General features: G+C 40.8%; 1 protein-coding gene across 2 annotated transcripts; it reads right to left on the bottom strand.

Moving 5' to 3' along the window:
- Positions 1 to 970: 970 nt before the first annotated feature.
- TFPI2 (tissue factor pathway inhibitor 2) lies at positions 971 to 10,696 on the bottom strand. 2 transcript variants are annotated; one of them, XM_039549523.1, is made up of 5 exons: positions 10,395 to 10,696; positions 10,125 to 10,304; positions 9,492 to 9,671; positions 8,080 to 8,253; positions 971 to 5,707 (listed from the first exon to the last, which is right to left on the bottom strand). In XM_039549523.1, exons 1-5 carry the CDS (start codon positions 10,474 to 10,476, stop codon positions 5,607 to 5,609), a joined length of 717 nt encoding a protein of 238 aa, XP_039405457.1. In that variant the 5' UTR covers positions 10,477 to 10,696; the 3' UTR covers positions 971 to 5,606. The 2 variants fall into 2 exon arrangements, with proteins under 2 accessions (XP_039405457.1, XP_039405456.1); XM_039549522.1 differs by having other exon boundaries at positions 971 to 5,710; positions 10,395 to 10,694.
- Between the last annotated feature and the right edge of the window lie 281 nt (positions 10,697 to 10,977).

Genomic DNA, 10,977 nt, shown 5'->3' with positions numbered 1-10,977 from the left:
AAGGAATTCATTTTAATTGCCAGTACAAAAGGGACACTTAGGTGCCTACTAGTGTATACTATATCAGAAAGAAGAGTATCCAAACTATATGATGAATTTAAACCATACTAAATTCCTCCTTCAATATAAACTGATTATCTAATTATCTGAATACTGTTTTAGATTTAAAAAGAAGTCTTGGCAAAGGTGGAAGGAACAAACCCTGATAAAACTGAATCAAGGAAATGCCTTCAATATTAAAACAGGTATTTCCCAATATTTTTGTAGAATAGGCTTCATAGCAGTTTTAGATCGAATCCTATTTGAAGACATATTGAAGTAAACCAATGAGAGTTGCTCCACCAGATCAAGCAATCACATGCAGAAGCTCTGTGGGCACTGAAACAAAGATTGGAAATTTTTTGTTTAGCCTTTGTTTTTTGGCTTGCACTCACTGATGAACACTGGAGAACTAGATCTCAGGTAAAGCAGATGCATGTGCTGCTGCAGAGGAGCACTGATCTATGCAAGATCATGTTTCTGCACTTAAAAGGAGGTTATTAAGTCTTTGGATTCACTCCAGCTCTCGTTGAAATCGTGGTAGAATCCCTCTGGATGGCACAGCGGAAATTGTACAGGCTCCTTGTGCTCCAGTGCAGCAGCCTGGATGCATGAGGGAGCAGTAAATACCATTTGTAATCACTGTTTTTCTCATTAGACTTCCCTCCCACTTTTAGAGAAAAGGGTGGGGGGGGGGGAGCTTTGCCAGTTGTGCTACTTTCTACCAGATGCATTTTTATTAAGTGTTTCAACATCAGTAAAAATCAAGATTCTCCTTGTTGAAAATTACGGTAACAATGCAAAGCTTTCTGATTTGGTAATGTGGTGTATTTTTCACGCTCTACTCTTTTGACTCTTTAAATAGCTTTTATTAGTATAATCCATTCTCTTTATCTTGCTTCCCATACACAGAAAAAAATCTCATAGACAATAGAGTTCATATGCATTTATTAGATACTATGAGCTTTATTATTGCATTTCACACTAAGCTTTAAAACATGTAAACAGGCACTGCCATCTTAGAAAAGCTGCTGCAAACTTCCCGAGCAGTGCCCTACCTCCAAGAAAGCTCACTGAGCAAAACTATTGTAACTCAGCTGGCAGATACAGCATTTAACCTGTAGTTAATACATTAAGGCCTTTAATGAGGATCTGGCCTGGGAAAACAATAAGGCTTAAGATTCCTGTGTGGTCACCAGCTTGAAGTTCAGCCCCACCAAGTCAGACAATGTGATGTGCTTTGAGTTGCAATTGCATTTAAAACCTTTTCACACAAAAGCAGGTGTGTGCTTTTGTGCCTAATCCGATCTCTCTGGAAGAGCACCAGTTTTGTCCATATTCATCTGAAATTATGGTCAGCGCTGCCAGTACAAAGGGGACCTTCATTAAAAGTGACTTGTTTTATTCCCACATAATAGATACAATGTCCTACATTTCATAGATTAGTCTTTAACTTGCCTGAACTATCTCTCTTTTATAAATAGTTCACACATGAGCTGGGAACGCTCATTTCTCCAGCATTTATTTGGAAATCACAGCTCATGATCACACCAGTGGCTAATGCTTTTATGTATCTTGTTTACATATATTACTTTTTATATATCACTGCTGTTCATCAGGCTCTATATTCTATGATTAACACCCCTTCTCCTCAGCAATTAAGTAATTTATCAGATGACAGACATTATTGTACTGGACCACCATACAATGAAAAATGAGGCTTACTTCAACAAAAGCAAGTTTTTCTGTTTTCTAATTATTGCCAGTGATAGTCTTCCTTTCTAGAAAGACAGTGAGGCAGATTTTGCTTTCAATAACACTGATGTAAATGCATAATAATTCTGGCAGAGCCACAGTGCAGTTCTTCCAGATTCACATAGTCATAGCTGAATAGTGTTTCTCTAGCAGAACAGATTTCTTTTCCCTGTCTGGGTTAGAACAGCTGCCCTCAGCCATATGGCTGACTTCAAGCTTTGGGATAAAATCTCTCACCTCTGATCTGAGACACAAGTTTAGGGATTTTTAATTTTTTTTTTTTTAACATGGCCCATTGTTTCTAATAAATGCTTCTTTCTAAAAAAAGTTCCATGTTTTCTACCTCCTCAACTGATGAGAAGTGACAGAGAAACAGGAATGCTTCTGGTAATCAGAAATCTGACTCCAGGCATACAAGCTGAATTCATTGTCAGTTTGCTACTACAGTATGGAATTGTGAGAAAGCCATTTATTGGGGCAAATCGCTGTTAAAATTATATGTGGTGAAATTCTGCTTGCCATCATGTAGCTTATCAATAAAAATATTATGTGGTTCCACGTTAATTTTTTTCTTTTCTCTTTTTGACATTTAAAATTCCATTGAAATATAAAGATGAAGACCTACGATGAAGAATCAGTGCAGATTTTCATTTTTATAATTTTTATACAGTTCTTTGCAAGATATCTCTAAGAAATTATCTGGAATAATGGGTCACAATGAAAGTTAAAGAGCAATGATGTTGCAATGGAGTTTATTCAAATCTGCTTATTCCAGCAACTACTTTTCAGGGGCAGGTATGACTGTCCTGTGCAAATCACTAGTCAGGAGTTTCAGTGGCAGTTTGCCTATGCAAACCTGACTGATTATAATCACTGCTTCCCTCCTCTACATTAGAAATTTGCACTGTGACACACAATAGTAGATGCTGGACACTGGCTACTATAATAAAAGTTAATTTGCAGGATGGTATGGGCTGCATCAATTTTCAACGTGGCAAAACACTAACAGTTGGCCCAACCTCGGGCCTGTGTTGCTTCATCAGCAAACTGAAAAAGGAAGTAAGTAATGAATCATATAAAAGGCTGTAGATGACAAGTGTTTAGATTAGTCAAAGTCACAGTAGTCTGAAGGGATAGTAAACTAAGAACACAAAGCAGAGCAGCACAGTGACAGCTGAAATTCTTTGTAGCTAAAAAAAAAAAAAAACCACCAACCAAAAAACAAGAGATGAAGGCATTTACCTGGAAATATGGTACAATTTATGTAATAGCTTCAATAAGGAACTGAAAAAACTTCCATGAGCACCTCCTTTCCCTGCCCCACCTCCTCCAGAATACTCTACAGCCTGCTCACTAGGAAACCCTGTGAAAATTATGGTTTACATTAAATTTCTATGTGATACCAGGTAGATAAGGGATTAAAACCCAAACCTATGATATTTCACTGCATACTTTAGCAGTAAGCCCTTAGACTTTAAATTGTATTTTTATGCAAGAAAAGAAAGTGCCTGTGGAACAGCTGCATTATAAAGGGCTGCAGTGGCCACTGCAGCACCCTGGTACATCAAGACAGCTCTTGCTGAGACCCTGAGCTGGCATGAACAGAAGAGTACCAAACTCTTGGATCCTTTCCAGGACATGAGCAGGGTATTGCGTTGCTCAGGGCATGTTATGATGTGTGACAAGGCACCCAATTCTGACATCAGAAAGTAGAGTGGAGCTGCTCTAAGACTTGGGACTCCCTTTAAATCCTAGGTCCACTTTTGTACCCCATTCTAAAGATACTCCTATGAAAGTCAAAGACCCAGAGACATAAGAAGTAATAGTAATTTCTCAAACATGATCCCAAAAATTATACCCCATGGTGTTGCTGTTAAAAGACAGCCATCCTCTACAGTTAAACACCATGTTTAAGTTGAACTCTGACTTCCTAAACAAGCTCGTGTTTTTATAAGCCATGGTCAGAACATGAAATAAACACAGCCCTAAACATTAGCATTAGGTATGAAAAAATATTCAGAGGATGCCTTGGGCTGCTGCTGTAAACAGGACAGCCAAAATTCATAACCCACAGGAAGGAATACGGGCAATGTCCATAGATATCGTACCCTGGCTCCCCCAGGGAGTTTATACTGTCCCCTTTATTTGAAGGCTGGTTACCAAGAGAAGAGGTCTGGCATGGGACAAGCACTCAAAGCTCTGTCACTAGTTACCTGCAATTGTCTGCTACAGTGTTCTCATTCATCTGCACTAAACAAGAGATGATTAAAATAAAAAGGGGTTTTGAGACCAAGAACCAGAAACAGAGTGGTAGAAAGACAATGGCAAGCACAGAGAGCTGCTTTAATTGGAAATGTGGCAGTGATAGAAACATTAGTAAGAAAATCTTGACTAGTTTGCCCATCATGTTCCCTCTCCAAAATAGGCTTAAAGCACACGCCTGAATTTTTCTAACTGAAAGCCAATGTCATTTCAAACAACTAGTTTGTCACCCACACAAAAGCTATTCATATAGTGCAACATCAAACAGGAGACCCAGCAGCAGACAATCAGCTTAACTATGCACCCCTTTGAGAGCAGGTCTTTCGAGAGAGCCAGCTGAGCTACAAAACTTCTGGGGATGAATAACCTCAATGCAATTTATTGGCTTTCTTCAAATAAAGACCTCAGTGTAAGGAAATGATTGAAGAGACAACTCTGTTAGAGTCATAATCAGCAAATTATAGGTTCCATTACACATATTGGTCTATACAACTCATTCAGGAAAATGACAGAACAATCTTTTTTTTTTTTTCCCACAAAAAACATTTTATTAACATTACTTACCAATTTATATTTAGAAAACATTGTAGGTGAAATTAACTGAAATTCAGGCATGATTAAAATACAAAACATAAAAGGATGTGCAAAAGTATCACCATAGGCATAACCTACCATAAGAAATATAAAAGTGCCTCAAAAGAGGGATTACTCTTTTGTAGATGAAATTTGCAGAAACTTCTACTGCTCTAACAGCTACTGCATTATCACAAATATCAAGATCCTCTGCAGATGTAATCAGCATAGCTCCATTAAAATCAGTAAAACTATGCTGATTAATGCCATATGAGGATCTGGAGTAACAGCAAAAATTTCAGATGTCATGAAAAGTAATGGCCATGTTTTTATTTTAATACTCAACTAGCTTATTCATTGCCTTTGTCAGAGTGTTTATCAAGGCACCCCTATTCCAAATTCTTTCCTGTGGGATGAGCTGCATTTAAATTTGTACTTCTTTTACTGTTATGACAGCTTCTGAAAGCCTTGACTAAGAATGTTAACTGTAAGTGACAATCTATTTAAATGATAGGGCCAAAGTACATAAATGGCAGAGCAATAAACCTCTGAACACACTTGTGAAAAGTTCATTTTCTTTAGTAAGCAGAGGATGCAAAAAAAATTTTAAAAATCCATGGTAGCTTTTCAGTGTTGTAGTCTCCTTAGTTATACTAACAGACAATTGATTTTTCAAATTTTAATTGATTTGCAACAGCTGAAATATTCTCCCAAGGCAGTAGTAATATTCCCCCCATAAAAACATGGAACTCTAAACACCTGTCTTTCCAAAGTATTATTGCAAAGACAACAGAGAGAAAAACCAAACTTAGGTTCATTCTTCTATTAAATGCAGTTCCTTATAAAAAAGTAAATTGCACAAAAAGCAGTCCTGAAAGACAGAACTATGTCAGTATAAAACTTAGTGAAAAATATCTTACAAAAGAAGAAAGTGGAATCAACAAAAAGTGTTTCAAACATCCAAGTGCACATCAGCTTTACGACTTTGGGTTATACGTCTGAGATTTTTTAATCAGTTTTCTCACTATTTTTCTGCGGAACCCATTTGTTGGCCTGTTGATCCTTGGTTTCTGATTTCCTGCTAAAAAAACAAAGGAAGCAGTTAGGGAAACAGCATGACAAAACTGTTACTACTCTTTATTGTTTGGTTTTTTTTCATGTTATGCTGTTCAAGCAGTTGTCCAATAATAACAAACATATCAGAAACTGTAAAATGTGCTCTGCATTCCCTATTCTCACACTCTAAGGTCTCCAGAGTGTTTACCTTTGGCACTGGAATCCTACTTTGTTGCTCTTTTCCTGAGCAGGCATCAAAGCCTTATCTAGCTGTCCTGCAGTGACAGCAGAATGGAACTAAATACACTGCCATCTATTAAAAAAACCCAAAACAAACAAAAAACGCCACCCTCCCCCCAAACAAAAAATCCCAAACTATTCTTACATTTGTCTGAACAGTGGGGTAAAGGTTAAAAAATACCCAGTGTTTCTGAGAGATGAAAAGAAAAGTTGAGTTTCTGCACAAAACTCACAGAAGCTGCAGAGTGGCCTAAGACAGTCCAAGTTAACTCCAGACATGCTTTCAAAGGCTGCAAGAACTGTGTGAGTGCCGTTCAGAAAACAAGTACTCTGCAGTCTTGACTGAAAATCTTTGTCTTTCTGCTACCTATTTACCAGCATGCAGAGCCACTGTGGCCAGTTACCAATTCTTTTGCTGTCACTCCAATGTGTTTGCTTTCTTTTCTAATATAATTTTTTAAAAATGAAATTCATCACAAACCTTTTCACTCAAAACACTATACATCAATTTAACAAGCAGTTGCATATTTGCACAGGGAAGGTCAACTGAATTCGAGACTCCAAAAGGTAACAGAAAAGATGCTGGGGAGGAAATAATGGAAGCAGAAGAGGAGGAGTGGCTTAAGTTGCCTGAATTATTTGCCTAATGTTGCAGTGCCAAGCCACAGAAATGAATATGCATAGCACAACATTAATTAGCACTAATTATGCCCTTAACTTTGGTCTTTGGCTGTACCAAGCCTTATTGAATTGTGAAATCCACAAGCTGATGAAAAAGCTTGTAACTGATACTTTACATGTGGCTATCTGGTGCTCTAGTTATAAGACAGACAGCATTTCCTTACTTCTTTCTTCCACAACAACAACAACAACAAAAAGGTGAGGAAGAGAGAAGCCCCAGGTGAATCTGGCAGGGGCAGTGTGGAGGTGAGACGCTGAAGAGGCAGTTTCCTTCCTCCTCTCCCCACACACTCCAGCCTGGAGCCTGGCCCTACCACTTCACAGGTAGTAATGAATGCGAATTAGATAATCACAAGCATCTCCCATAAACTTAACATACTATTAGAGACTCTCTCATAATACAATGGCAGAGACACACTCAGACTTGTCATCCACAGAAATACTGCTGTCATGACTAACTGGCAGGCAGTACTTTTATTTCTGAGGACCGTACTCAGGGTGCAATCCTTGCCCCAGTCCTGGATTTCCAGCCCAGAACTGAAGAATCATCTCCCAACATAAGGCTTCTGACTACACAACTTCAATACTGAGTACTCAGACCTTGTGCATATTATGTTTAAAACAGAACTACTTTTTAGTTTTTCCTTTTTTTTCCCCAAAGGCAATGTACATGCCTGATATGGCCTTAAATTTTTTTCCCATTAGTATCAATTTTTAAAATACTAGCTATGTCTGTTTCCTAAGTGTTCTGGGGAACAACATACAATTATGCATTTCTCTATTTCTCTCATTTATTTTCATATCAAATGAATTAAACTAGAGTATTAAAACTTGCAATAGCTGGTATGAACATATGACTGCAAGTAAAAGCACAACTGTTTTGATTTACAAACACAGCCATTAGCTGGTTTGAATAAAACCATTAGGAAAAAATCAATTATCATTCCAAGCTTTGCCCCCACAGCCACAGATACAGCTGACACAGCAAAACTGATGAGGCAAAAGTCTTTAGTAATGGGAATAGGAAATATGAGTAGGCAACAGGGAATTGAGGTAGGATGGTAACTTCTGAAAATGAAAAGGAAAAAAGTAAATTGATTTCACAACTGACTTTAATCCTATTTAAAACTATGCAGAATAAAATGATATTTTAATTAGTGGTCATGGAGGTACTGAACAGTTTGAAGACTGATTCCCTGTGGGCTCTAGAAAGCAGGCTTAGTCTTTTTGTGTGCCCTTCTCAATACTTCATTCAAATATGGTGTAACCACCTCACATCACAGTGATCTTGCCAGAAGGATTTAGCATTGTATTTCAATTTTCCCTGCCTTCGAAAACATTGAGTCCAAAACACAAAAAGCATACCCCTGTAGCAAGCCAAGGTGAATAAAAGAACACTGTGAACACTTGTTACTGGTATGTGGATTGCTTTACCTGCTTGTGACTGACAAAATACAAAAAAACCACCCTTACCTTTTCTACAGACATTGTAGCAATCCATTTCAGTGACAAAGTTGTTGGCATTTCCACCACAGCCAGTATATCTGAACTCTTTACATGATTTAGTCTTGGAGTCATAGTAATAGCGAGGCACAGAAGAAGAACACAGTCCTTCATCCTTTGGGCTATAGCATAGCAAGGGGCCAGCTTGGGGAAAAAAAGGACAAAGGAAAAATGGACAAAGGAAAAAAAGAGAGAGAGGAAAAAAAATTACATAATCTCTGTAAATGGCTTCTTAAAATTGACCCTGCTATAAATTTTGTGTCTAAACAGCTCTTTTTCCCCTTGAATTGACACTATTACCAATGACTTCAGAGACTTTCTGCATCTTATTCCAGTGAGTCGTGCATTTGAGAAAGCAACAAACCATCCCAGAAAACAGGATTATTATCCTGTAAGTGAAATTCATCTGCTTTCCCCATTTGTGGTGCTACACGTATGATAGCTAAGATTTTTATATAATGTTATTCCATATATATAGGAATATAGCAATAATTTCAGTGGAACAACCTCTGTAGAAAAAAAAAAAGGCACAACTTTGCTATGATTTTGCCAGCAAATTCTGCTTGCAGCAAAATGTACAAATCCAACAACTTTCCTCAAGAGCATGTTTCTTTTTGCCTCAACAAAATTTTACTTTTCCTGCTGTAGACCCCTTATCAACTCATTAGAAGTGCAAGAGAAATAATTCAGCTTTCACCTAAGAAAATGCTGACAATCTGTCATCAGCCACAAATAAATGTCATCAAGCACTAATAAAGTTTAGGCAGTTAACAGCTTTCATACATTCTGGTAGATTTTCAAAGATCCTATCTTGAACTGGATGTTCATACCAAATGATGAACCTGGTGTTCATACCAAAACTTAGTTATAGTCACCTGCTCATAATTACCACCATTCTTATTTAAAGCTCAAATAGAGAGACAGTGAAGAGTCACGTCAGGCAAAACACTTTTATCAGAAGCAGAGCTGTTGAGTGCCAAAAACCTGAGCCACCTAACACCATCTCTCAGGCCTGAATTTTAGAAAGGTGCTTCTGCTTTATATTACAATACCACTTCTCTGAATGTGACTGACACAATCTCTGACACGTCTGCCTCAACACAGATCTTCAACCTTATAATTTCCCTTCAGATACACCTCTCTAGAAGTAAAGAAATTATTTGGGTATAGTTGTGGGTATATTTAAGATCACAGCATTTTTGTTCTTTCAGTAACAGCTAAGACAACATATTAAAATTAAAGTGGACAATATAAACATCTGCTTCACACAAGTCTTCAAATATACCACTGTATGGGTATTCAGAGAAAAACATCAAATAAAGTATCATCTTCATATCACTTTCAAACCATCTATTTTATTAAAAATTTGGAACAACCATTACTTTTTTCTGGCAGACAGTGGTCCATACAAGACTGCAAATCTCTGAAGTTATTGCCATTTCCATAACAGCCACCGTAGATGAATTCCTCACACCGCATCGAGCTCAAGTTAAAGGCATATCTTCTTAGATAACTCCTGCAAGGTCCTCCATCAGCCTCCAGCCGGCATAATTTGGGCACTTCTGCAGAAAAAATAATTTCATCCTCTGTAAATTCACCTCTTCATGGTTCGCATGTTACTGCAGACAATACACTATTACTTCAGTTGCAAGCAAGTCCCAGTTTGTCCCACATGCATTTTACTGGAGGAATCCAATGCATTGATTAGCAAGTAGGTGCAATATTAAACTACACTTAAAGTACTAATAGATCAATTCCACACATCATCTCTGGGCCATCTCACTCTGGATTTTCTGCCTGAAATTTGACATCAGCAAGAAGCTGCAACAAGCAGGAGGGACATCAGTTAGACTCGATCATCTTAAAGGTCTTTTCCAACCTAAACAATTCTCTAAGATTCTATGATACATCGAGTGGGTGCAAAGCGTCCCGCAAGCCACGCAGCCTCCCCGGTGTCCCCTCCAGCCCCCTGCCACCCCGGGGCCCTCTGGGACACTGCCGGTCCCTGGACTCACTCTTGATGGTCCAGCAGCTCTTCTCACAGTCGTCGAAGGTGAGGAAGTTGTTGGCGTTGCCGTAGCAGCCCCCGTAGGTGAACTCCTGGCAGCTCTGCGTGTGCCGGTCGTAGTACCAGCGCGGCACCAAGGCGCGGCAGGGTCCGTCGTCGGGGGGCAGCAGGCAGGCGCGCTGCTTCTCTGCGGAGACACCAGCCACCGGGGCTAAGGCCACCGCGCCGGCGGAAGCGGCCCCGGCCCCGCGGGGTCCCACCGAGGGCCCTCTCCTACCTGTGAGGGGGCGCTGGGCCAGCGCGGCGCAGGCCAGCGGCAGCAGCAACGCGGGCAGCGGCAGGCGGCGGCCGGAGGCCATGGCGCGGCGGGCGGGCGACAGCGAGGACCCGGCAGCGAGCAGCGCTTCACGCTCCGACGGCAGCACTTTATATGCACCGAGGCGGCTTCCCCGGGCCGCCTCCTTGCGCAGGTGGTGGGAGGGGAGGGTGATTCAGCGGGTCAGGAGCTCTCCGTTGACCCGGCCGTCACCGGGGCGCGCCAGGCTGCGCGATGCGGGAGTCCGGGGAGCGCCCGCAGCCCCCGCCCCGCCCCGCCCCGCCGCCGTCGGGGGGAGCAGCGGGGGCCGGGCGGGGGGCGCCGCCGGGGCTGGCTCCCCGCAGGGCTGCGCCGCCCATAGCCCAGGGGCCTCCTTCCCGGGGCTGCGAGCAGCTGGCTAGGGTCCACTCCCCGCCCCACTCACATTACGGGATGATGCTCAAAGAGCATTTCCTGTAAATCACGGCGAAATCCGGACAGGTCACTTAGCGAAAGCCCCCTCTCTCTCCCCACGTCGTCGTTGTCCCCTACCCCCCACCCCCCG

This window comes from Corvus cornix, chromosome 2 (assembly GCF_000738735.6).
Source record: "Corvus cornix cornix isolate S_Up_H32 chromosome 2, ASM73873v5, whole genome shotgun sequence".
In the NCBI taxonomy this organism is placed as follows: domain Eukaryota; kingdom Metazoa; phylum Chordata; class Aves; order Passeriformes; family Corvidae; genus Corvus; species Corvus cornix.
The sequence above is the reverse complement of the archived record's forward strand: the minus strand, read 5'-3'. Positions and strand labels throughout refer to the sequence as shown.

Excerpts from the sequence above, each read along its gene's own strand:
- TFPI2 (XM_039549522.1), bottom strand. The coding sequence starts at position 10,476 with ATGGCCTCCGGCCGCCGCCTGCCGCTGCCCGCGTTGCTGCTGCCGCTG. Across the intron at positions 10,305-10,394 it reads GGCCCAGCGCCCCCTCACAG|AGAAGCAGCGCGCCTGCCTG; the intron begins GTAGGAGAGGGC and ends GTGTCTCCGCAG. Across the intron at positions 9,672-10,124 it reads GAGCTGCTGGACCATCAAGA|AAGTGCCCAAATTATGCCGG; the intron begins GTGAGTCCAGGG and ends TTTTTTCTGCAG.